This window comes from Drosophila busckii, chromosome 2R, assembly GCF_011750605.1.
Source record: "Drosophila busckii strain San Diego stock center, stock number 13000-0081.31 chromosome 2R, ASM1175060v1, whole genome shotgun sequence".
In the NCBI taxonomy this organism is placed as follows: domain Eukaryota; kingdom Metazoa; phylum Arthropoda; class Insecta; order Diptera; family Drosophilidae; genus Drosophila; species Drosophila busckii.
In genome coordinates this window covers 6,041,370-6,067,604 of record NC_046605.1, presented here as the reverse complement: position 1 = coordinate 6,067,604, position 26,235 = coordinate 6,041,370, and the positions used below count along the sequence as shown (strand labels likewise).

The 26,235-nt window shown below is 39.8% G+C and overlaps 2 protein-coding genes across 2 annotated transcripts in view; one reads left to right on the top strand and one right to left on the bottom strand.

The window, feature by feature from the left end:
* The window catches only part of LOC108597350 (zwei Ig domain protein zig-8), a 50,708-nt gene that overhangs the window by 9,391 nt on the left and 15,082 nt on the right, over positions 1 to 26,235 (bottom strand). The window contains exons 2-4 of the mRNA XM_017983857.1: positions 8,685 to 8,854; positions 681 to 758; positions 487 to 619 (exon numbers count right to left, since the gene is read on the bottom strand). Of these exons, the coding sequence (XP_017839346.1) occupies positions 487 to 619; positions 681 to 758; positions 8,685 to 8,854 (381 nt within the window). The remainder of the gene's footprint in view (positions 1 to 486; positions 620 to 680; positions 759 to 8,684; positions 8,855 to 26,235) is intronic.
* On the top strand, positions 4,077 to 6,960 carry LOC108597349 (E3 ubiquitin-protein ligase MARCH4). The gene is made up of 6 exons (XM_017983856.1): positions 4,077 to 4,188; positions 4,246 to 4,750; positions 5,846 to 5,980; positions 6,077 to 6,296; positions 6,351 to 6,412; positions 6,464 to 6,960. Exons 1-6 carry the CDS (start codon positions 4,170 to 4,172, stop codon positions 6,822 to 6,824), a joined length of 1,302 nt encoding a protein of 433 aa, XP_017839345.1. The 5' UTR covers positions 4,077 to 4,169; the 3' UTR covers positions 6,825 to 6,960.

Genomic DNA, 26,235 nt, shown 5'->3' with positions numbered 1-26,235 from the left:
TAAACACTTCAGTGGCTTGTGACCAAAACGGTTTGTTGCGTAAATGCTCTTTGGATTTTCTTGGCAAACAGCAAACATGAATTTTGCCCATTTTTGCATTTTATTTTGCTGCTGCTGTTGCTGCTGTGCATTGTGTGTGGCTATTGTAGCAAAAAGTTATGATAATTGCTGTGGGTCTAAAGCAATTTATGTTCGACCATTAGCCGCACACTCGATACGATATTTGTGCCCACACATGCCAAGTAAATAAAGCAAAAAATTTAAAGTGTGCAAACATTTGATTTCTTTTTAATGCTGCAAAGCAGCTTAGAGCACAATATGCCTAAAAATAAATATATATGCTTAACTTTAATTGTATAACAAAATTAAGCTGCTGTTGTTAAGCTTAGTTGTAATTTGAATACATTTTTGGCTTTTAATGGGTTGGCATTGTTACCAATACTTGCATAGCAACTGTGCGTTTGACCGCTTGATTGCAATACTCACCCACTACATTGAAGGTGTAGGAGAGCGACATCTTGGGCTCGGTATTGATTTGGCACTCATAGACGCCAGAGTCGCGCGGTTGCGGATACTTGATTTGCAATGTCCAATTGGCCGAGTTATCTGGACGCAATACCTGCAAATAGGCCACAAATTAGTGAGCATCAGCACATGATTCAAGTGGCTGATTCACGCACCTGGAAACGCTGATCGGAGGTGTAGGTGGTGCTGCCGGCGGTGAGTATATGCAGATCACGTTTGCGTATCCAGGAGACCTGTCAAAAGAGTCGAAATAGAAGCAAACGTAAGTGGAATGCGGTTGAGTTTGGTTTTAGCTGTCTACAAAGTTCACAAATTACAAATTCCGCACTTAAAAGTTTGAGCCAAGTGCGTTTAACAGCGCTTTGTGTCTGTTTGCATGTGTGTATCTGTGTGTGTGTGTGTGTGTGTCTTGTTTTGCCAACATTTACGCCACTTGCAGCCCAATAACAAAAGCGCAAAGTTTACATTTTTAGCTACTTTTTTGTTATTTTTTTTTCGGTTTGCTTGTTGTACTTTGCTGTTTAATTTTATTTTTATGCTTGTTGTTGCTTTTTTTTTTGTCTTTTTGCTGTGGCTTGGGGCGTGAGTTGCTTCTGTTAATCTTTGGCATTTTCTGTTGTTGTTGTTGTTTTGTTGTGCGCTTTGCGGCGTTTAATCAAGAGCAGGCAAAAGCAAACAGCAACTTGCCAAAAGCACATAATCCCAGTACATTGCTGTGTGTGAAAAGGGTTGCGTATACGCCACGTTGACAGCAGGCAGGGGAAAAACCAAAACAAAGTCAAGCAAAACGCCATACAACTTATCAGCGCTCAAGCCTACATTTTTATGGGTCCCGGCCATATAAATTACAACAGACAATTGTAAAATCTTTAAGCCATAGCCTCAACCAAGAGCCAATGCCTTTCAATAAGCTGTCAGTGCTAGGGGGCCGGCGAGCGAGCGCAATTGTTGTGCGCTATTTGCAGCAATTTTATTAGTGCTTGAATTACAATTTCATTTGATTGCCTGGCTGACCAAGTTTGGGGCTAACCATTAGCCCAGGCTATTCCAGTGCTGTGATTTCGTTTTTGAACTTTTTGTGCGCTGTCTTCGTTTTTTTGTGTGTCGCGTGTGCCTTTGCTGGTTGACCTTTGTGCCCTTTTGGCACATTGTTTTCAATTTATTTAATGACCTTAGTTTTTGGCCCACTCTTATTGTGAGATGCTCAATTTTAATTACGCTGCGCCCCCCCAACCACAATGCCCAGCGCCAACTTGGTAAATTAAACTTTCAAATACTTGGCTGTCAACTCTTAATGGAAAATTATGCGCGCAAATATAAGGACAGTGCGCCCTCATTAATAAAAGTAAGACGGCGGCCTTGGCAGACGCCAGCAGCAAAAATAGTGCAAATAAACAAGCGAAAGGCTTTGGCAGCCAAACTAAACGTGCGCACAGCTAATAAATACATTCGATTGGCATTAAATCAACACACAACAAACGGCTGTGAAAATGGTAGAACGGTCACGTAATACGTAAAAATAAAATTCATTTGCTTGTAAAAGTTTTATGCGGCGATTTTTATGCGCTTTGTCATAGACTTTTCAGCCTGCCCCGCCCCATTGCAGTTTGACCCGCATGCTACAAATACCTAAAGCTAACACACAATGAGCCAGCGCAAAAAAATAGAAAAAAAGGTCAACTGCTGCAAATCAAAGCGTCTGAATGATAGTGAGATCAAACACACACACACACTGCTGCTCGCTCTGTGGGTCAGCTCTGTTTAAATGCAGTAAAAACAGCAGGAAATCGAATAGCTAACAATAGCCGAACGATTCAATAAAACTAAATTAAATTTCACTACAAGCGCAACTGATTGTGAAAGAATTTGACATTGCAGTGGGGACAACAATTTAGTGTAAATGACATACAGCTCATGCTATATATGGTAAGCAAGTCGTTGAAATAAATTTCAAGCCACGCTGCGTATGCTTAACAAAGTTTTGTAAGCAGTAATGCCAGCAATGTGTACAGCTAAGTTACAAATACCAATCATAAGCTACTAACTGTTAGCTAAGCCATAAAAAAGTAGCACGCGCGCTGGCTCAATCCGTTAATATTTAATTCTTGACTACAAAATCAAAAATCCAAAGTAAAAAGTGAAAAGTTTAGAAACTTTACGCACACAAATACACACATACATACATACACATTGATTTTAAGCTACAAACAGGTTGCCAGGTGGCGCCACGCAGCTCAGTGCAGACCCCAAGTGAAAAGTTCTCAAACTCTCAGGCTGACTAACTCCCAGAGCTTTGTGCTCGGGGTATAATTTTGGTAATGTCTTTAGGTTTAAATAAATACCACAAGCATAGTTTTATATTATTTAACACTTTGTGTTGGTTGCTCGTCTAAAACTTTACTTTTACTTTTATGCTGCTTCTGTGTGTTAGCTCCACTTTTTTGTCATTGCTGTAGTTGCTGTGTATGTGTGTGTTGAAAAACTTGGTGAAAATACATTAAAAAGTTTTGCTGACGCATTTTCTGCGTCTCTAACCAAGACAACCGACTTTAGACTTTGGGCCAGCACAAAACTTGCAGCTTGTAGTAACTTGAGTACTTGCTACACAGTTGCAATTGTTGCTGCTGCTGCTGTACGTGCGCGCACTTGCCTCAAGGCATTGTCCAAGCCGGAAATAGTGTGAAAATTTCATTAAAATTCTAAAAAGCCCTGAAATTGTGCCCCCCACAACTAAACAAACAACTTTACATACAAATAAATGCGACTATAGTAAACACGCTTAATGCGATTTTAGCGCAATTATCAGGCAATATATATATATGTATATAAGCGCAAATGAAGTCTTCAGTGGTAAACAAAGTTGTAAACAGATTTTAGGGACACGAAACTGTCCGAAACATTGGCATTAAAAAAAGGGTCGCTAACTAAACTTTTCTGCTTTGATATGAATATTTTTTTTTTTTTGGCTGCTTGTTTTTTTTTATTGTTGTTACATGACCAAATTGCGGCTGTGCGCATGTTGTTGATGTAAAACGGAACGCGCTTATGAGACTCGACGCTGCCTTTGACTTTGGCAAGCGCGCAATAAATCAGGCAGCAGCAGCAGCGGACGACGATGCTGTGAAGTCAAGTTGAACAAGCGGATTCAAGCAGCTTCCGGCGCGCACCAAAAAAAATGTAAAACAGCAAACAACAGCGTGAAAAAGTGAGCATGGTAATGGCAGACAGACAGGATATACAAGTGCGCGTGTAAGGCAGCGCAGGACTAGCGCCTAACGAACTAACTAACGGCTGTGGGTTGGGGGGTTGGAGCACGGGCATAAATTACGCAAGCTGCGCTCAACTTTCGAGTGGCGCTGGCGACAAAGTTATTTGCCGTAACTGTTACACTTTCAATTTGAGTTCGTTCGCTCGTTCGCTCGCTCGCTTTAGCTTTTTTTTGTTCGCTACTGTCTCCTGCACAATTTCCAGCCTGTCAATTACAATTAATGTCTATTTTTGTTTTAATCTAAGCAGTCTGTGCACAACAACAGATAAACAATTTAAGCGACTTGAGCGATATGTGTTAAAATAAATTTAGGTTATTTACTTTTTAAATCCATAGAATTTTGTATGCAATCCAAACTATAAACTGAGCTAACAACATGGAGCGCGCGCGTTACGGTTTGTGCTGCTTACTACACTAGACTCTACACTGCTTAACACGCTTCAGCTCTGCAGATGCCACTGGCAATGGCACTTTGGAGCAGTCGGTTCTCAAGCCAGACACCAGCTTGGAGTTGGACATATTTGAGCACTCCTCGCTGGGCAGCGAGCAGGAGCAGGATATGCCCACCATGATTGTGGTCGAGACCAGCGTTAGCAACATGGACACGCCCACAAACAAACAGCCGGCTGCTAATGATTATGCCGAGCAAGCTGGCTGCTCCATTACGCTCGGCCTCAAGCCCAATGTGCAATTTCAGCTGCTCACGCAAAATATGAGCGACGACGCATTGGCCAGCACTGAAGCCGCTTTGACCGCTGCTAATGTCTCCAGTGGCCTGCATAATGTCATTGCCATTAGCAGCGAGCTGAACATACCGAAGCTGCGTCGCTGCATCGATGGCGCCACGCAGTGCAACAATTTGAATCTCGACTGTGAGGCAACCAACTCGACTGACTCAATGCCATCGATTGGCTCGCTCGTCTGCCGCATTTGCCATAATGCCGACAATCCAGAACAGTAAGTGTAACAAAAGCAACAACAAGTTGCCATCAAATTGCTTTAAAGCTAACAAGAAATTGCGCAACATTTGTTGCAAGCATTTAAACTCATGGGAGTTAACTTTGCGTAGCTGCAACTTAATTCAGTAAATTTAAGCTCGAAAATTGTTTAACGTAATCTATTTGGTTTATATGTAGCGCTGCCTGATAATAATTATTGCAACAAATATATTAATGCAGCCTGGCAAGTAAATGTTGACATTTAAATTACGTATACGTAATATGCAAGCTAACGATACACTTTAGTTTTATGACACTAGTAGCTAGCTAAGCTATAGCTATAAAATTAAATGAGCTGCAATATTGTTATCGATAACTAAAAGTAATTGATAAGCTAAAAAATAAGTAACAAATTTAATTATAAACAAAGCTGTTCAGACTAAATAACTATATAAAATAAATAAAATAATTTATAGAGTATTTAATAGCAAACAATATGAATAAGCATTATTGTAACAAATATAATGACACAAGCTGTAATTAAATGTTAACAATTAAGCAGACACAAATTACGTATACGCAGTATGCAAACATTGAATACGCTTTGTTTCTAAAACAACTTATAGCTAGAAAATAAAAGTTAGAGTATTATTTATGCAAAATAAACTGTCTTGCAATATTGTTATAGTTAGTTTAAATTTATTGACGCAACATAAAGTAAACTAGAAATTAATTGTAAATAGAGACAGTCAAACTAAACAAATAAATTCAAAGAAGCAGCTAGCAAACTTAAGTGCATATTTAATAATATTTAATTTTAAATTAATAAATATTTGTTTTTAAGTTACGTAGCTGCTTTTTAGAGTATTTAATAATTATTGACATCAATAAGTATTTACGTGTTACCGCAAATTTGCAGCAAATTAATTGCGTGGCTTTAAATAAAATTAGCACACACGCAATCGATATTTATTTATATAATTTATAAAACTGCACACAAAGCCGACATCGATATTGCAATCGTTTGTTTGTTTGTTTGTTTGCTTGGCCATTTGACTGTTTAAATGTTTGCTTAACTTGGCTTTCGTTTGTGTTTATTGTCATTTGTCCGCAGGCTGGTGTCGCCCTGTCTGTGCAAGGGCTCGCTGACGTATGTGCATGTTCATTGCCTGGAGCGCTGGATTAGCACCTCGCGCTGCACCACCTGCGAGCTGTGCCAGTTTCGTTACAACACGGAGCAAACGCTGCGGTAAGCTAAGCTCTTAATCGGACTTGCGGCGACTGAGCTGCTGTTGCATGCAACGCCTTCGCTGCATTTTAATTGCGTGATTTATTCTTTTCCTAGCTACACTTGTCTGCAGTCGCTGCGTTTGTGGTACTCGCGTGCGATGAGTCGTCGCGCCTTGCAGGAGGATTGCCAGATGTTCTCGCTGCTGACTCTTGTGGCCTTTGGCATCATTGGCACGCTGCTGGTGGGCATACAATACTATACCATGCATACGCAATCCTGGGGACTGAGCAAGCTCTGGACCAAGTCCTGGATGCTCTTTTTTCTATTCATGACTGTAAGTCTATGATACAAGCTCAACAATAAGCTACAGCCTGCAATTGCTACACAGATTACTGTTTATTTTGCTAACGTCTATATGCTGATCAAATCGCAGCTGACGCCCTGGTATCGGTAAGTTAGCCCTGTCTTTGAAAGCTATTTGGCTTATATTTATATTTGCAGCTGGTGGCAGTCGGCGCGTGATATTAAACTTATACTAGAGAATCGTCGTCCGTTTCCGAATCCCAATCGCGTGCAGCCCACACTGCTGGACAATGCATCGACCACTGCGTCCATGTTTACGCATCACGATCAGGACGTGCAGACGCGTCTTGGCCAGCCGCCATACATAACGCCCTCATCCAGCGCCTCCTCGCTGCCCAGCTCTGTGCCCAAGCCCGCTGGCACTGAAGCGCCACTGGCTTTGGCCTTGCTCAGCGCTGCTCCCAAGTGCGACATTTGCAAAGCGCTGGCGGCAGCTGATGAAGCAGCCGTCGCCGACGCTGCTGCTGACGCTGCTGCTGCTAAGACGACTACTGACTAGGCGCTGGGGCTGCTGCTTCCCAGTGGTGCGTTGTGTGCACTGTAATTAGGACTCAAGGGCAAGGCCTTCGCTGTTTGCTTGCCATTTGTTTAATGTAGTTTCAATGCTTTTAATGAACTTGCGAGCAGAACTTAAATAGATTGAAGCTTTGGGGTTGGGGGCACGTTGCAAAACTTTTGTCGCTGCGTGTCTGCACTTGTGCGCTTCCGCTTAGCTTAGGCACAACTTCCGTTTCCGGCATGAGGCTGCCAGCAAATTAAAGCTGATAACACAACAGGACGTGTTGGCTGCACGTCAAGCCAAATGGCTGTTGGGTGAGACCACGGCAAGTCACGTGATTGATGGCTCATAAATTAGTCATTTCGGTTACGCCACTCGTTAACACACACACACACACACACACACACAGAGAGAGAGAGAGCGGCAACGCTTGTCATGTTTAGAGCCACGTTGCTTTTTTTTTCTGACATTGCAGGCCGCCCAGTAATCAGCCAGTAATTTAGCATAAGCCTCGACTCGGAAGCTTCGCATTTAATAAAAGCAGCAGCGAAGCTACTGATAATCCTGCTGTGCCACTGATGTTGACATATTAGACGCTGCCAGCGGCGCAGTCGCTCGCTGCTATATTTTTGTGAAGGGTTAACATCGACCTTCAATCACATTTGCCTGCCCATCCTTAGGCAATCACTGCGTGACCGTCAAACCAAATGATTGAACGTTTCGCCGGCCAACTCAACTCGACTCTCAGGCGCAGCTAAATCTGCAAAATCCAGCACTCCATTTTCATTTGCCTACCCACACACAGACCCATGCACGTACAACAAATCCCAGCGCTAGTGCTTGGCCAGCAGCTGCAAACAACATGCGCCTTTTTTTTTTAAGGCTTTTTGCCATATTGGTTAGTGCGCACTTTTCGTGGAACACTCAAGTTCAAGTAGCTACGCTTTGCGTATCTTATTTTTGCTTTTTGATTGACTAGCGTAGCATGTGGTACAGTTGTGCGCATTTAAATTGTAGCTAAGCTAAAGCTCAGCATTATTATTACTTGTTAGACGGAAACGATTATTGCTTTGGCAACTAAGTTTATGTTTTTTTATGAGCTGATTGGGCTCTTGACTGAGTCAAGTCATTAAACTCGCGCGTATTTTGTTAAATGTTTTTATTTTGCATAGATGCTAAATAAATAAATAATATGCGCAAAGTTCTGCGAAGACAATTTTAGCAACAATATTTTGATTGCTTTTATTTATGTTGACAAATAATTTTACAGCCCAGCCCTATAATGAAACATTTAGCAAAATGTTAGCCAAATAATTCTGCTTGGGTAAATTACTTGCGTTGTCTTTCAAACTTTGTGTACATAATTTTTAGTGAACATTGCAAGTTGTTTGTATATTTATTATATCCCAATGCACATTTAAAACCTTCACTTGTGCTACGCCAACGGCAATTGTTAGACTGATATATTTCTAAGCTCAGCAGCACTTGTGTCAATTCCAAGGTAATAGTTAGTGCCAAAATGTTGCATAAATAAGAATTGCAAAATTGTTATATAGCTAAATTTTAAATGTAAAATTTTGTTTAAGTTCAAAGCTATCAAAATAATTTATGAAAAATAAATATATCGATATTCACACAAAATATGTAAATAAAAGAACTTAAAAGAACTTATTGCCTGCCCGTTGTTTAATTCTTGGCGCTTTACTTGTAAGCCAAACTATGTTTAAATAGTAAGCAACAATTGAATTATCTTTTTAGCTTGGAATTTGTAATAAGTAAATAAATTACAGACATTGGTTTAGCTATTGCTATTGAGATATTCCATTTAATTTGCTATAAATTTGAAAGCCAACTACTTACATCCTTATCGCCCAGTCGCTCGACCCGGCAGTGCAGGAAGCCGGTTTGTCCTACGGTAACGGTCAAGTTGCGTGGCACATCAAAGTCGAAATAGGGCAACAAATTCGATGGTGCGATTGTGGTGCTGGTTGTTGTTGTTGGCGGCGTTGGCGCAATGGCGGCGCTATAACCTGCAAACGAAAAAAAATGAAATAGAAAAGAAAAACGTATGAGTGAGAGAGCGAGAGTGTGAAATTTTTGTTGGCATATATTGTGGGTGTGTGTGTGGGTGGTTGGCAGGCATAAAAACTTGTGGCCAAATGGAAATTTATTTTCGTTTTTGTTATGCAGACGTATTGTTTTGTAAAAAGGCCTTTCAATGCCAGGCCACAGCATCATTTGTGGGTGGTTGGGTGGTTGGGTGTTCGCTACGCAGAACTGAAAAGTAATAAAATTCGCATATAAAAATATAGGCAGCAAAAACACAAAAATCTTCAACAAACAATTATATCCCCCTTTTTTTTTTTATTTGGCTCGCCGTTTGGGCTTTTGTTTGCGCTTTTATGCGCTCAATACGCTACAGCTGAGCTTGGAGTCTGCTGCTGTGTGTGTGGCAAGCTGCCAATGTAAACGTGAGCAAGTGTATTGGCTAGTCGTTGTCTAAGGGAAATTTCGAGTGGCTGGGCGAATTTGTGCCGCGGGCTAGGATTTATGCCGCATTAACCAACAAAACTGCGCAACTGAAGCAATATAAACATGGCAGAAAGCAATTTAATTGAAAATTAATATGGTTTCTTTTAGCAAACGGCAGCAAAATGGAACGCCTCAATGACTTTGGCATTATCAGCACGTTTGGCATACAGAAAATACACAAAACACAGCAAACCGAAAACCAAAACAATCTGAAATTCACTATAAATAAAATGAAATCAATGCTAGGCTACGACTTTTGCTTGCCAACCAGCAAGAAAGTTTTTACGTTAGATAAGCGTTCGGCCAGCAAACTTAACGTCAGCTTCAGACGCTGAAGTCATGTAATAAGTTCATCAATACACACACTCAAGACTATCATCCCAACTGACTGTCTATGTAACTGACAGTGAGCGGCGGGCGCTGCAAAGTTTGTGTACATCAAAGCGCAGGCAGTGAACTGAAATGGGGCATAATTGAATGAAGGCGTAGCAGTTTATCGAACGCACAAAAGTATGCTACGATTTTATATATATGCCACTTGCTCCCTTAGCTAACAACTGCTGTTGCACATTTCCTGTTCCGCACGCGCCCCAAAAGCCTCAAAAAAAAAAAAGAGAGCACGCAACAGAAATCGACAAAAACTTTACTCGGCACGCGCCGGCAGCACCCAAAGTCAGTTTGCAAATACATGTAGGCAAACTTTGCTGTGTGTGGAACTGCTGCGCCTAGGCCTGACAAATTTTCAAAGCTTTACTGCGAGCGCATGCACAAAAGTTAAATTTAATGCGCGCGTGTCTACGCGCCGCTCAAAATACGCAAAAGTGTAGATAATACGCCAACAACAGCAACAACAACTAAGTCAAGCAGCAAAAAGCAATTTCCCAGCAACCAGCAAAAAAAAAAAAAAAACTTTACAAAATTTGCATATTTTAAACAAACTTGTTAGCGAGCGAGCGAGAGCGCCAAGGGTTTTCATATTGAAGATCGCAAACACTTTTTGCAACAAAATTAGCAATTGGACTTGCAACTGGACGGCAGCCAGGCAGCGAGTCAAATTAGCTTTCGGCATTTGGCACGTATGCGTGCGTGGCGTCAAAATGCGTGGAAAATATGCGTTGAGTGAGCGAGCAAGATAAAGCGTGAGCGAGAGAGCGATAGACGCGCTACGTGCTAAAGCTGCAGCGTTGAACTTAATTTATTGTTTATCAGCGAGCATGAAATTTATGAGCAGCATGGCAGGCATGTATACATGTGCATATGTGTGTCTATGTGTGTGCTGTTGCTAATTTTAAGTTTATGCATGCGAAAATTTTGTGCTGCGTGCTCATGTTGAGCAAATTAACGTTGCGGTGCAAAACTTGTCGCTGCTTGTTGTTCTTGCTGTTGTTTGTTATCGATCAGCTAACACACACACATAAACAAGCACACACACACACATGCAGCTGCCTAACAGCTGCTGTTGTCAGATTTTCGTTTAATCAAATCGCTGTCGCTTCAGCCTAAATACAAATTAACCCTCATGCCAAGGCAAAGCCAAAAATACCAAAAAATACCGCAAAACAAATACCAGATTTTTCATTGTCATGTGGCGTGCGTTGTTTTTGGCTTTTCAACAATTTAGCAAATGTGGTGGAAAATCTAAACACAAACCCCAAATTTATGGCGCATCTATCATAGCCAACGTGCCAGCCAAGCTGCTTCTATTTGATATGGTCACAATAATTGAGCGTTAAATGCATTGCTGCTGCTGTTGGTTTATGCAAATCGTAGACAAACATTTGCGTGTCGCAAACAACACACTGAGAATGATTAGTGAACGAGAGCAGACAGTGCGACATGAGTAAACCAAACAGCAGCATATCACGTATACGCAAACAAAGTTGGTAGTTGAAGAGCGAGCGAGCGAGCAGCCTTTGTGGCAGCAACATCAATCAGTTGCAGCACTAAACAAAAATCAATCAAGCTACAGCTTCTCGCTCTGCCTGCGTCTCTCGCTTAGTTAACTTAACTTATTGTTTGTGCTTCAAAGGCAAACGGATTTTTCTACGCTTGATCTGTGTGCACTTAAGGTTAAGTTGCCACTGACAACACATTGACGCATTGAGTGGCAATGTTGCAAGCTGCACTCTCAGCTTGCTGCATATCTCATGCTCAACTTGCCACAAATTGTCTAGACGCTTATAAAGCGTGCGCGCCTGCCAGTCAACTCCATCTCGCTCTCTCTCTCTCTCTTTAAATATGTTCTACTATCGATTATGTTGCTTAAGTGTTTCCGTTTTGGCATTGACTTGACGCAGCATGTGGGATAAGTTAATGCCACGACTGGCGCTGAGATTTCTAAAGCGTGCCACAGCCAACAGCCACAGCAACTCCATTGCCAATAAATATGTTGAAATTGCAGCTAAGCTTGTGGCTTACAAACTTCTGCCAGCTCCACAGCGCATTTTTGCATAATGTATGCAGTCAAGAGTAATGCGAGTTCAAGTGGCCTTTAAATTTGGTTATAAGCTAGCAATAAAAAATTGCAATGCATGCAGTTTATTAAACATAATAGTGGACTAATAAAAGAAGCATTTATTTGCTTAAGCTGATTTTAAAGCGCATAAATTTTATTTTATTTAAGCTTGACTGCATTAGATAAAGCGAAACTGAAAATGAAACCGAAACTGTTTCAAAACTCAAAGCTGTGACCTCAGCTGCGCGCACAGCTACAAACAATAAATAATCAGCAACATATAGCCATAAATACAAGCTTTGCACTCTGAGGCTTACACACACACACACACACACAAGCTGATTTATCAAGGTTTATGTAAGCACTTAGTGCAAGGCATTTGCCAAATGCACGAACTTTTTCTTGCAACACAAGCAAATTTTAAACTTACATTCATCTTAGTTTTTTTTGGCTTGAAATAATAGTTGCTAAATGCTGCTGAGCTGCATTTAATTTTTATACACTTTGACAGTTTTATAGTAAATGGTTAGGGTGTTATGAAGTTGTCTGTGGGCGTGTTGGCTGCCATAAATTTTATTTATGGCATACTGTAGTTGATTGAGGTCACGCCTGTTAGTTCGTCTGTCCGTCTCAGAGTCTAGAGTTAACAAGATCGGCATGTAGCTATATATAGGATATAGTTTAAAGAAATTCACTTTTATTTTTGAACATTTAATTTACTCTGCCCACAATTTAGGCCAGATGCAACCATAATCGCTTATCACCACATCTACCCACAATAACGTAAAACTAATAATTAAGTTCTTCGACTATAATAACATACTAAGTAGCTTTTAGTTAACTGTCGAGTCTATGGTCTCAGTAGCTAGCACTCACCATTTTTAGTTATTATATTAGTTTGTTTAATTATTTAGCTTGTAAATGAATAAATAATTTACTCATTCGCTGCAGCTCTAAGAACTTACTTAGTCACAGAATAATTTCTATACAGCGCATATAGCCCTTAGCATATGCTCAAGCTATTGTCAATTTTAGTTCATTTATAGTTTATTTATTAATTTAGCATCACAAATATTTAGGTGTCATACTCGACAGGCTATTAAATTTTAAAGACCGCACTCAGTTCTGCAGAAAGCAAAGAAAATGCAGTGGCTGCTCTCGCCACAGAATAAACTGACCTTACATAACAAGGTAACTATTTACATATGGAGGGAGATACGCTCTGCAAATATATGGCACAGCCGCTAAGTCCAACTTAAACAAAATAAGGGTAGCCCAAGCGCAAATCCTAAGGAAGATATCCGGCGTTCCGTGGTATGTTCGCAAAAGGGACATCGAAAAAAATTTAAAAGTGCCGATGATTGAAGACGTACTGCAAAATTTGACAACAAGATATGTGAAACGCCTCGGAGACCACACACATGCAACTAAAAGCGTAACCAACGAGAAGACGATTAAAAAGATGCCACGCAGTTGACCTCCCTAAAAGGGTCATCACTTAAATGTAAATAATTGTATATGTATGGTGTATATTGTAGTCAGAAGTATGATATTGTATGTATATATATGTATGCACCCTTTTGAACCTTTTATTATTGCTTTCCTTATATATAACTAGATTAAATTGCCCCAGCGGTAACAACAAGCTTGTTTGAACTAAATAAAACTCAAAAGAATGAAAATAAAAAAAAAAAAATTAATTTTCCTTGTAGTGCAGCTCAAAGTGTATCTAAAGTGTTGACTGCCTGCAATTTCAATGCGGCGCTTGTTAAGTAAAAGTGCATGACTGTGTGTATGTAAGTTAAGCTGTTGTTCTTCACGCTAAGTTCAAGTGCGTGCAACATGCGTGTGTGTGTGTGTGTGACGCAAGCCAAAGTTTGCTGCTCTGACTTTTTTGTTGCGTCGCCATTTTTATGGCAACATGTCTACACTTGGCAGTAGTTTTGCCTTGTAGCTAATATTATTAGTGTCGCGTTTGGAATTTATTATTTTTTGAACAAGTCTACACACACACACACACACATGCATGCTTAAATAGAAATAGCACACATTCATAAATAAATTTGGCTGCTTGTTTTTTGTTGTTGGGGGAGGCAAGCGCATGACTCAGCACTCAGACAGATTTTTATGCAGTGTAATGTTGAAGCAAGTGCGACTGTTGACACTTGAGCAAACTTGGTTAGCCTCTTGTGCTCATCAAAGGCAGCGCCGAAAACGCTGGCGCGTCGTTGTCGCATTTCAATGAACGTCAAACGCGCCCAAAGAAGAAAAAACCAAAGCAAAAAATAATACGCGAATAAAACTTTGAAGCTGCGTGTTGCGTTCTCATTTTAAATCTCAGTCAGTCAGGCAGCCTGCCAGTCAGCCACATTATATAAACATATATATGCTATATATGCGTATGTATGTGTGTGCCACATTTGCATGCGCATCACATGTCAAGCGCTCAACGACGACAGCGCTAGGGGTAAGAAAAAAAAACAGACGGAAACCAAATCAGATAAACGCTTTTTGCTGAATGCCGCTGAATGGGCGACAACTGACGGATATGGCTCGTAAATTTCAGTGTCGAGTGTAAGTTCGAACGCTCAAAATCAAAAATCGAAAAGCGCTTCAAGTGCCAAAGCTAACACTTAACGCATAGGCATAATCATATATATATATATTTAATGCTTAAGCTGATTACAAAAAAAGGAAAACGCTGCCAATAGCAAATACCCTGAGGTGATATTTAAACGTTAGTCTGCAATAAATTCTATTCAAGCACTTACACACACACACACTTGCACACAATAGCACAAACTGCTGGCGTTGGCATTTTTATTTTTACATTTTTTTTTGTATTTTTTTGCTGAGCTCAACACTAAACTAACCCAAAAACGCAGCTAAATAGAGTGAAGCTTGTGCGCCTGTCCAGCTGTCTGTCTAAATGTTTTGGCACACAGCATTGAATACAGACATTAATCGAAGCTGCACACACACACACGCAAATATATTTAAAGTGTTTGCATTCAAGTGTATAACAATGCATTTGAATAAAAACATTTCATGTTTTTTAATAAAAACAAATTGTGCGCAAGTTTGTTTTTGGTTTAACCTCAAACGCACTACAAAAGTAATTGCACTTAATGGCGTAATGAAAATATAAACTACGCACAGCGTATGCGTAATTTGTTGCGTATACGCAATTAGCAAAACGCACAGATTGCGCACTTAACTATTCAATTGAGCATAAATTGCTTCGATTTTCCACAATACTTGTGTGTGTGTGTGGGCTCAACTATTATCTGCTTTGCACTTAGGCGCGACAATTAATTTACGGCCCAGACATTTGCCCAAGACCATAAATTAAGTCTGCGTATGCATAATGCGAGAGTTGCCTCAGCGAATGTCTTGGCTGGTGGGTTTACCCTTTTTGCGCGCATGTGCCTTATAAATTATTTTAATCTATTAATTTATAAGCCCAACTAGGCCTGTCAGCCGCATAATTTATGTGGCCAACTAGCAGCCAACTTGAGCAAACTTCTGTGGCAACCCTCAAGCAGCTTCAATTTGCGCTTATTGCTGCGTTTTGGGCTCTTGACAGCGACATCATGTTGTTTTGTATGTGTGGGGGTCACTGTAGTAGCTGTAGCTATAGCTAAGATTAATTTCACACAACACTGCACAAAATTGATGCCAACTATGCGATAATAACAATGACAATTTCGCAATTGTACGCAGCGCTCACTACAATGAGGAAGCAGCAAATAGTTTCATGAAATTTAATAATAAATAGACACTAGTCAACAAACTTAAATGCACACATTAGTATATATATAGGCTATATATGCTAAAAGTTATAGCTTGTATAGTAAGAATAAAAAGTGTTTAAATAATCTACAAATAATTTGTTTTACTTTTTGATTTATAGAATATATTCAAGCATTGTATTTTGTAATCTGAAGTAATTTCAAATAAAAATTTATTTATTTATTTAATGTACACTATGAACAGTCGACGATAAAAGAAAATTATTACATCAAATATTTAAAATTAAGATTCAAAGTATTTAAAATTATGTTTTTAAATTTGTTAAACTTATAGATTAATAAACTAATTGACAATAATTATGACACCCAGCACCGCTCAGTTAGTTCAGTTTTCAAATTTTATTTAACTACTTCTGCATAATTTTAATTGCTTCTATCAGCTGCTTGTTTTTCGCTCAGTGCATGGCATCAACTTGAGCTGGACAACCCAATTTCGTTGATTTGTTGTGCCATCAATGCAGGCTGCAGACCCAAGGCCTCTGCCACACCACTAACAACATTAGCTCACAATAGCACCTCTAGCCCGCATAACCACATGAAGTTAACCTACTTGTAGTTGCTGCTGCTGCTGCCGCTGCTGTTGTTGTTGTTGTTGTTGTTGTTGCGGTGGCTGTTGCTGCTGAGGCTGTGGCAAGTTATACTGCGGCTAATTGTGCGCTAATTGAATTTTGTTGCCTAAATTGTGCTGCAGTTGCAGCCAAGGCTAAAGACTTTAGTTGCAATATAGTTGTGGCTTAAATGTAGCGACAAGTAGCACTTTCGATTTCGTCGCAGATCAAAGCGTGCCCAGGGGCTAAAATGACATGCACAAAGGACAAGTTGTCAAAGTCGATGGCTGGGGCGTTGAAGCTTTTTCTTTTGCTGACTATAAAATGCGAAAAGTGTTGGGGCGGTACAGGCCACACACACACACACATACACACATACAAGCGCGAGCTTTGGGTATTGTTTTCGACATTTTGCCATTGTTGGCAACACTCTAAGAAGGGCGGCTGAAATTGCCAAACAGACATTGAACTTTGGCCACTCACAAACACACACACACACGCGCACAACAAGGAAACAATAGCGAAAACTGCTGGGTCACAGTTACTGTTACAAGAGCGCGCCACTTACACACACACACACACACACATACAAGTAGCTGTAGCTATGACAAGCCAAAAGTTAAAGCATGCGACAATATACGTTACATTGAAGCAAAACAAAAACTGCTGCAGACTTTTGGGCGTCGCTTTTATAGCAAGCGTGCGCTCTCTTTCGCTCTCTCTCTCTCTCTCTCGCTTTGACTTTTTCATTTCTTGTGTATTGTCAGCTTGTACGCTTGTTGTTTTCTGTCTTTTGTTATTGTTGTTGTTATTGTTTTCATGATTATGCGCCTCATTTCAGACGTTTTTCGCACACAGCTCTGATTTAATTTAACAAAAATGCCGCCAGCATAACTTGGCTGTTGACTGCGGCCATTGCCATTTCGATTCGAATGCCTTCTGCGACGCCAGCCAGCCAGCCAGTCAGTCAGCCAGCCACAACTAGTGCTAGCTGTCACTATCTTGCGCTTCCTCGCTCGCACTCATAATTCAGCACATTTTATTAGCTTTGACCAGCTCGATAAGCAGCAGCATAACAACAACTGCGCTGTGGCAGTCGCGACGCCGAGGCGAGCGCACACATCAAATTAGGTTAGACAGCCACTGCGTATGAGCGATTTTTATAGCATTTTTATTTGCGCGCACAGATTTAAGCACATTGTTTAGCCTGCAATCATGGCCGGCCTGGACCTAAGCCACGTCTAGACAGTTTGACTCTAAGAATTGAAGTGAGCCCGGCCCAGCTCATTAGACGCTTTTATAAATGGACAAGCGCAGCTTGTTAAGCACATTAACGCAGCGCACAAAGTTTTCGAAACAATTGCCAAAGGCCAGCAAGAAAAATTGTTACGCGCACAAGTTGCAAGCAGCAAGTGCAGCGGCAGCGGCAGCAGCTCATTTAATATGCATAAGCCAGCTGCAAATAAAAATAATAAAAAGCGAAATTCCCCAATGCAAATGCCAAGCGAAAGTTTTTGGTTTGCTTTAATCAGTGCGTAAAAATATGTGGATTTGAAAGTTGCGTGTGTTTGCTTTACTTGCTGCTACTTTTTGAATTTAAGTTTTATTTTCTTTTGTGCTTTAGCATGGCGCTTGTTCTACAATTTCGCTTGTACTCTTTGGGCGCTGACTTAATGTCAAGCTAAAGTTTGCCTTACATGCGTCTTAAGAAAGGATTTTGCTGATGCAGCTGCAACTTCGCAGCAAGACATATGCAAACGGCATAGCCCACCACCACCCACTTAACACCCACTTGAGCTGCAGCAATGGCAATGCCAACCGCAATAGACTTGCCACTCGAGACTTGCGGCCACGTATGCAATGCCACCTCAAGTAGATCCGTTTACAACGTTTGCATGCGTGTCTGTGTGTGTGTTTATATAAGCACACACACACACAGAGAGAGTGAGAGCTGCGTGACAACTGGCAAGTAGGTTACACTACGCTCTGGGCGTTGCCTGTGGGCGTTGGGCGCAGTAACTGCAAATAGACTTGGACAACAACAACAACAACGAGCTGCAAATCCAATCATACGAAGTAGCTCAACAACATTATTTTCATATAAAATTGTGTAATTTTTATTTGCTTGCTACAGCAGGTTTATTTATCAGCGCTTTGCTTGCGTTTCTCACGCAGTTTAACGCAGCTTTTGTGGTTATTTGCATGAAATGCAGCGCGCTCAAAAGTAGGCTACACTTGTAACGCTTGTATGTTGGGAGTGCAAGCAGCTGCTATAAAAAATTCGTTGAATAATTTATAATAAATAGGAAAAAATTATTGTTTTATATGGATTAAGTGGAACGCTTTGCAGCTCAAATTATAGCTCTATATAATTGCTAGAGTAGCAAGGCAATTATGACAACAATTAGAGTAAAATAAAGTGTAACTGCAAGCAAATATTTAAATATAGGCTAAGTTGCATTTAGACTGTGCGCTATTTATTGCATTAACATATATTTATTTTTTGCATAAATGATACAGTTTTCTTTGCAGCCAATGAAGCGTAAATAAATATTTTTTTTAAATATTTATATGCTTAACACTTGACAGCGAGCAACTGAAACTTTAAGCGTTGAACAAACAGCCGTATTAAGGTCACTGACCATGCGCCTCAAACTTGCAGCTTACATGCAAAATTATGATGAATGGCAAAAGCATTTATTGAATTTCTTTGTTGCAACGCCTCTTGTGGCATAAACAGTCGCTGCTCCCATTTTAGCTGCTGCACGACTTTGCCGTTAAATGAAATAAATTGCATGGAAAATGAGATTAACGTATTTCGTTTTCGGCGCTCGCACATTTATTTTTTATTATTATGAATTTGATTGCTTGTTGGGGCAACGTTTTTATGCTGATACGTATGTGTGTGTGTGTGTGCCACATAATTTTATATATATGTAGATTTTTTTTTCTGCTGAGTTTAATGACGACGCAGTGCGTCTCAAAATTGATTCGACTGCGTCATGCTTGGCTGTGGCTTTAATAACACAGCATGAGTTGGCAGTTTAAACGCACGCCCACTCAACTTTAAATAGAAAACTCTCAAATTAATGCAGCATGGCCGAGACTACTAAAGTCAACAGGCAACGACAACGCAACAGGGCCAAGGCCCACAGATTCAGACAGTCTGCCACTCACGCAGCAATTTGCATTGACTAGGGCCAATTTTTCTGTTGTTGTTGTTAGCTCTAAGACACAAAAATAACAATGAACAACATGTTTTTGCAGCACTCAATGGCAGTGTGCGAAATAAATATGTCTCTGTAGCTTATTCATAGGCCGCTCACAAAAAATTCCAAACACCTAAGCAACTATTGTGCCAATTTGGTGACCTTTTTTTGTTTCTCTATACATTTTTTTTTATGCTGCCAGACATTTCGAGCCTGACAATGCATGCAAATGACGGCATTTTGTGACTATATAGGCCGAATGGCCACCCAATTTTTTTTTTTTTTTGGGTTACTTTGCAGCTCACACTAATGTCTTCACTTCGTAGCACCCAAAAAGCTTTCGATGTCAATGTGCGTGTGTCCGTGTGTGTGTGTTGCTCATAAAAGTGCCTAAGAGTATATGCTATGTAATTTTATGCCTGACGCAACTTTAAGAGTTTTTCCAAACGCTGACGTGTCTTCAATAGAAATATGCTAATTCTCCACTGGCGCACTCTCATTTTGTATTTTGTTGTTCGTTGAGTTTAGCCTATGACATCGTTGGGTTGCCTTTAATGCGTCATAATCAACACAATCATAATTTGCATGGAAGACGCCGAGCGCTGCATAATTTTCCACATCATTAACACAAGCGCAAGCGGTAGCTTCAAATTAGCCCAAGAACAAGTAACAGACGCTGAGTGTGTTTATGTGTGTGTGTGCATGGCTTATTGGGCAACCAAAAGCCGCAGCGAGCGCAACTAGTGCTGGGCTTCAGCTTTCCCTCATTAACTTGCTGCTGCTAAAGGCATCTTTACCTGATTAACAAACGCCAACGCCAACGCCGAATGTCAGAGCTTTGTTTTGCACTTTGGGGAAATGCTACACACAGAACTTTCAAGTAGCTGTCAAAACATACGACGCATGCTGCGTGTGACTTTCAAGCTTGACACAGGCAAAAAGACACAACGCCCCAGACTGACAGCCAGACAGCTCACTTTTGAGACCACGTGTTGTTTAGCCTTGGCTTAGACTTTACACAAAGCCAAAGCCAAAGCAATTACTGTGAGGCAGGCGTAGCGAACGGCATTGTTAGGATGTTGTGATATAGATACGACCGCAGCTTGAGCTGCTGCGTGGTTTGAGTCTTAGCTAAGACGCAGTACACTGCTTGACTCACTTTACTTTAATTATAATAAAATTGATTTATTTTCAAATGTTTGACAAGACTTTTTAATGAAACAATAGTGAAAAATTATAAATAATGTAAATAAGCACACTTGATAATTATAATAAAATTATTTACAAATAATTGCCGCTGTTAAAAACAAAGCAGTTCATAAATAACAAAAATTATTAACAAGTGCTCAAGCTTAAATAAAAACTTACAAATATAAATCAGTAGAAAACTTCATAGTTTTTTAATTGTGATTAAAATTGCGCATTTGTAAATTATTTAAGTCAAATTATTAAGCCTATTCTACAAATCTCAAATATAAATCAGTAAAAAAATTTCTTGGTTTTTTAATTGATAGAAATGCTAAATTTAAACTACAATTAAAACAATAAACTACAGCTTATAAACAAAATAAGTATAAGCACTTTATTTTAGATTTTTAAGGCTTTGCTTACTACAAATATTTGTAACAATTAAATGCATTGTTGTTTGCACAAACCAAAGTTATAAAAAGTTAGTGTTTTAACAAATTCTCAATATAAATAATGCTCAAAATGCAGACGATCTTCATAACCGCAACTCTCACTCTCTCATTATTTTCCTGCTTATTCCTATGTTAAGCTGCTGCTGTTAATCCCACAATTATGTTTCATATCTTATTTAAGCTACCATTGAATATTTTGCGCTAATGCATTTAATAATTTGCTTGCAATTAGTCAGCACGCAAAAAAATTCAATAATTTATGATATGCTGCACATTGATCTAAGTGAAAAGTTTAGCCTACGCATTAATTAGCAGCAATTATGTATATTGCGGTAATTTGATGCACTAAAATTCACTAATTACGAGCTAATCAATGCAAATTTGCATTTACTCATATGCGCATTAATAATGCACACACACACACACACACTAAGCTGAGCAATATTATTTTCAGCTGCATATTTCATGTGGCGCAGTCAAATTTTGGGGCAGCCATTCAATTTTCAGTTTCAGTGCGCTGTGGCTTAATTGACTTGAGACTGTTTGGCGATTAGGCGCTCGGCCTAATGCTTAATGCCTTGATGACCCGCAAAGCCGAGCGCTTAAGCTGGCCGCTTTAAAGCGTTAACAATTTAACTGTTAACTGGTTAGCTTATGCTATTGTTCGCCCTTGACATGTGTGTGTGTGTGGAAATTAATTTGCACTGTTATTCGTTTTGTTGTTGTCAGTAACGAAGTGAAATGCTGAAACCGCTAAATGTAATGCGACTGGGCTGACTGAGTGAAAATCAAACGTGACATTTGACTGACAGAGCAGCGCTAATTGTTGCACGACCACATGGCGTATGCGCATTATTTGAATAGTTTACTTAATTATGTCAAGCGGCTGTGGCTGCCTATGATGCTGCTCAAAAACTTTCATAAATGCCAAGCAGCCACATGAAAGTCGCCAACTTTAAATTGAAACTGTTTATAGCCAAGTTAGTTTGTTGCTTTTGTTGCTTAGCTACCGCAGCAGCAGCAGCATCTTGCGCCAATAATAGAAAAATAAATAACTTTATGTGTGGAGAGATACAAATTACTTTTGCGCATTTTGTTTTGCATTTTGATGAGTTTGGCGCACATCCAATTTCTGCCCACAGTCTGGGGCAAGCACAAAATAAAAGCCACATAAAATATGCCTGCATAGTTTATATACTAAGCAAATATATATATATGTATAGTATATGCTTGCTAGCCAGTAAAAATCGATTTTACGCTTTGCTGAGCTGCTTCGACTTTAATAAACGCATTTGAGCAAGTCGCTTGCTTCATAATTTCAAAGCTGAGCTCATCACTCAATTCAGTGGCTCAACTGACAACGCAAATCCCCCAAAGTGACACAAACACAAACACACGAACACACACACACACATACGTATATTGTGCGCTTTAATATGCAGAGACCAGTCGCCATTGCAACTGAGCTTTCGAGTGTGCCCCGAGTGAGCGTTGAGCGTTGACTATTATGGCTTAAGCAACACTGTTTGGGGCATGAATGTTTTAGCAGTTAAATATTTCATTAATGCGCAGTTTGGCAAGCACTGGCAAAATACGCGCTTAAATTGCAAGCGCTCGAGGCTAATAGTGACTCTATAAACTTCTTGTTTTTGTTTGTTGTTTCTTTTTTTTCTGTTTGGTACTAGGCGTAAATTCCAAATGATTTGCGCTGATTGCCGCTGACATAATTAAACTTTTATAACCTAATTAAGGCACACGCTGGCGAAGCTGCAGCCAATGTGTTATGCGGCCAGCCTGTCAATTAGGCCATGCGCCAAGGGTAAGCAGACGACGACGCATCAACATTTTAATGACTGACGCAGTTGAGTTGCTGCCGCTGCCGCCACAAAAAGAAAACCAGGCGAGCCGTCAACCCATGCGTTGCTTTTGAGGCTTGTGCAGAAAGGACGCGACCATAAAAGCGCCGTTAAATGCCCCAAAGACAATGGCGAAACAGTCGCAGTTGTCGCATTTGTCGCATTTATATGTTGCCAACGGGGGGGCGGGTAGGGGGTGTACAATGTGTGAAGCCCTGTGACCGTTACACCGTTAATGGATGTGTAAAATATTCGCATCAAAAGGGCAATTCCTGCCTCTGTCTCTGACTCCGACTCTGACTGTCAGCCCATTCGGTTTATCTATGCGACTGCCATACAAAATAAACAGCAACACCCACGCATAAACAGGAAATGTGAAGTGACAATGTTCTGTGTTAATACCCAATGCATTAGCAAGCCGAAAGGTATACAGAGACAACAAGAGAGAGAGATATTAAAGAGATAAAAGCATTTTATGGCAAACAGCTTTAAGTTTATTGATTTGTCAGCAGCATGCAAATTATTTAAATTTAATTATGCTCGCAGCTAAGAAAATGCAACAAGTTCAAAGCAAGCAGCAGTATTAGTAAATAATTAAGCAAAAGTAGCTTAGTAAATTTTTTGTAGAGCGCATTTAATAATTTTGAGCTGTGCTACTAAAATTAAATTTAAAAATGTTATTGCAGTTAAAATCTTTATTGAACTCAATTCAATTATTTGAAGCTCACAATTTGTTGTTTTTGATTTTATCTACAATGCTTCCCCTATGTCTTATATTAAATTAATGGGTATATCTTTACTTAGACAACAACCTTAACTATTCCCTTGTGTAATATGCCCCATAGCCTTACGATGTGTTTGTGTTTTCGTCTGTTTGCCTGTGTTTGCTTTTATGGCCTTCCAATCACAATAATCACAGTCAATGGTGTCGAGAATTTTATTTGCACAGACGTTGGGCTATCGCATTACTCATTAGCAACACAAATGTCGCATTACATTTGCAACATTTGTCAAATTTATGACGCGCATTTATGCAAATTGACACAAGTTAAGCACAAAAGGATATGCATATCTCTATCTCAGCTGCGATTAAGCAAAAGGAAAAATATGTATAAAATATATAGCAAAGCAAAGAGCATTGTAGCAATTTTTTTTGTTCTTGCTGCTCACGCTTGGTATCGCACTTGGCATGCAAATAAACATTTAGCACTGTGCGCCAAAAAATAACAAAAAGCAAAAAAACAGAAAATCATTAAAAACCTTTTTGGGCAGCCCTAAAAATACTTGAGCGTGTAAAATGTTGCATGAAATTACATGATAAAATGAAGAAGGAACGCAACAACCGAAAAAATGCGCTAAGGCGGGCGTAGTCGACATAATGAGACTCAGTAAAATAGTGAGACGCAGCTAAGTTTATGTATACAAAACTTGATTGAGAGCTTTTAGTTATATGCATACAAAATAAATATAAATTATATATATAAAATTATTTATAAGCTTAATTATTATACAAAATTTAATATAGTAACTAACAGTAGTGAGGCCATTGACTCGATGCTGAGACTTGTCTAGAAAACAAAACAACAACTCAAACTCTTTGATCAATTTAAAGTTTGAAGAGGGCAATATAAAAATTTCGCATTTGACGTACTTAGAAAACCTTTTTTACATTTGTGCGTACAGAGTCTAAATATAACTAGAAATATGAGGCAGCTTGCAAGCAGCAGCAGCAGCAGAGAACATTCAAAACTAATTACTTTGTTTTTGCATAAAATAAAACTCGTGCCGAGACCGAACGAAATGCATTTAGGCATTTGCGGCAACCTTTTTGGTCCGGCGCTATCTGTGCGCTGTGCATTAAGCTTTAACATAATTTAAGGCAAACTACTAAGTGCATTAGTGGCTGCTACTAGTGCCTGCCTTTTATGACAAAATACAATATTTTTTTGCATAATAGTTACCAAAGGTATTTTTCCTTTTTTTCTTCAGCTGCTTTATCGCTGCAGTTGTTCAGCATGCTGTATTCTTTTTTTTTGTGTGCTATACACATAAATACATTTCCTTTGTGCCATGATTTACTTATCCTTGCTGCAATTTTATTTTTGCTGTGCTTGGCTGGGGCCAAAGTTTGCGGCTATTTAAACTGCAGTTTTTATGGCAAACGGATGGCATTTGTGTGAATCTTGTGTCTGGCCAAGTCTCTATGGCTAAATGCATTTTGTTGCTGCGCTTGGCCTGCTTTGGATGCAATTTAAATGATTAAGTATACGCACAGAGTGGCTCAACTGTATTTTAACAGCGCGCATATTTATTTACGCTGCGTGTGGCATATATAAATATTTAATTATAAAAAAGCAAAAAATCTTGACTTAAATTTCAAGCAGAAATTCCACGAATTGATATAGATGCCTGCTTATTTTTTTTTTGCTTTTGCTTTTGCTTTTGCGTATGCGTATTGCTTATGTCGGCATTTTCATTAATTTGTGCCATTCATTAATTGAGGCAGTCGTTAATTTATGATGATGATGCCGCTGTGGCGGCGGCGGCAGCCTCAACCTGGAAATGTGTTTTTGTTTACACTCAGTGTCTGGCAAGGAAAATGAAATGAAAGACAAACATGCCCACAAAACAACGGACCAAACGCCCAAGACAATGGACAGCGCGAAGAAACAAACAACAGCAAGAAGAAGGCAAGGAACAAAGACAGGGTGCAAATTACATGTATAATCAACTAAGGAAATACGAGCGCACATTAATAAACGGGATTCATTAATGCGACTAAAAGTAAACAGAGTAGCGCAAGCAGAAAATTCAAGCAAAGAGCTCAAATTCTAATGCCAATGCAGTGAGCAGCACTCACTTAACCTTTTTTGCACAGTTAAGTTACTTCAGTTGAAGTGCTAAGCGTGCTGCTATTATTTGCTAGGCGTACAATTGAAACACTGCCGCGCTCAGCAGTCATAACTGTTACGTAGGCATTTGTAAATTTAATTAAAATATGCTACTTGACAGCATAAATAATCGAGTGCAAATAAGAGCAGAATTAAATTATTTAGAATTTGTCATTGTCGCGCGGGTGCGCGCTTTACTTTTTATAAGTAAAGTAGCTGCGATAGTAACGCAAACAACAACAACAACAACAATGAATTTTAAGCTGCCGCCCCCCCTCAGCACACTCTGCACACAGCACGTGACGCACTTGTAGCAAATTGCCACACCAAGTGGCGGTGGCAACATGCAGCTTGGCAACCGCAGCAATAACCGCGACTCCCATAAGTCTTCATCAGTCACCAGGTAAGACTCACACACACACACACACACGTTGCATGCCACGCCCAGCTGTGTGTGTCTCACAGTTG

Bases quoted from the DNA above. Each gene is read 5' to 3' on its own strand.
- LOC108597349 (XM_017983856.1), top strand. The intron at 5,981-6,076 runs GTAAGCTAAGCT...TTCTTTTCCTAG, and splicing joins AACACGGAGCAAACGCTGCG to CTACACTTGTCTGCAGTCGC. The intron at 6,297-6,350 runs GTAAGTCTATGA...ATTGCTACACAG, and splicing joins TCTTTTTTCTATTCATGACT to ATTACTGTTTATTTTGCTAA.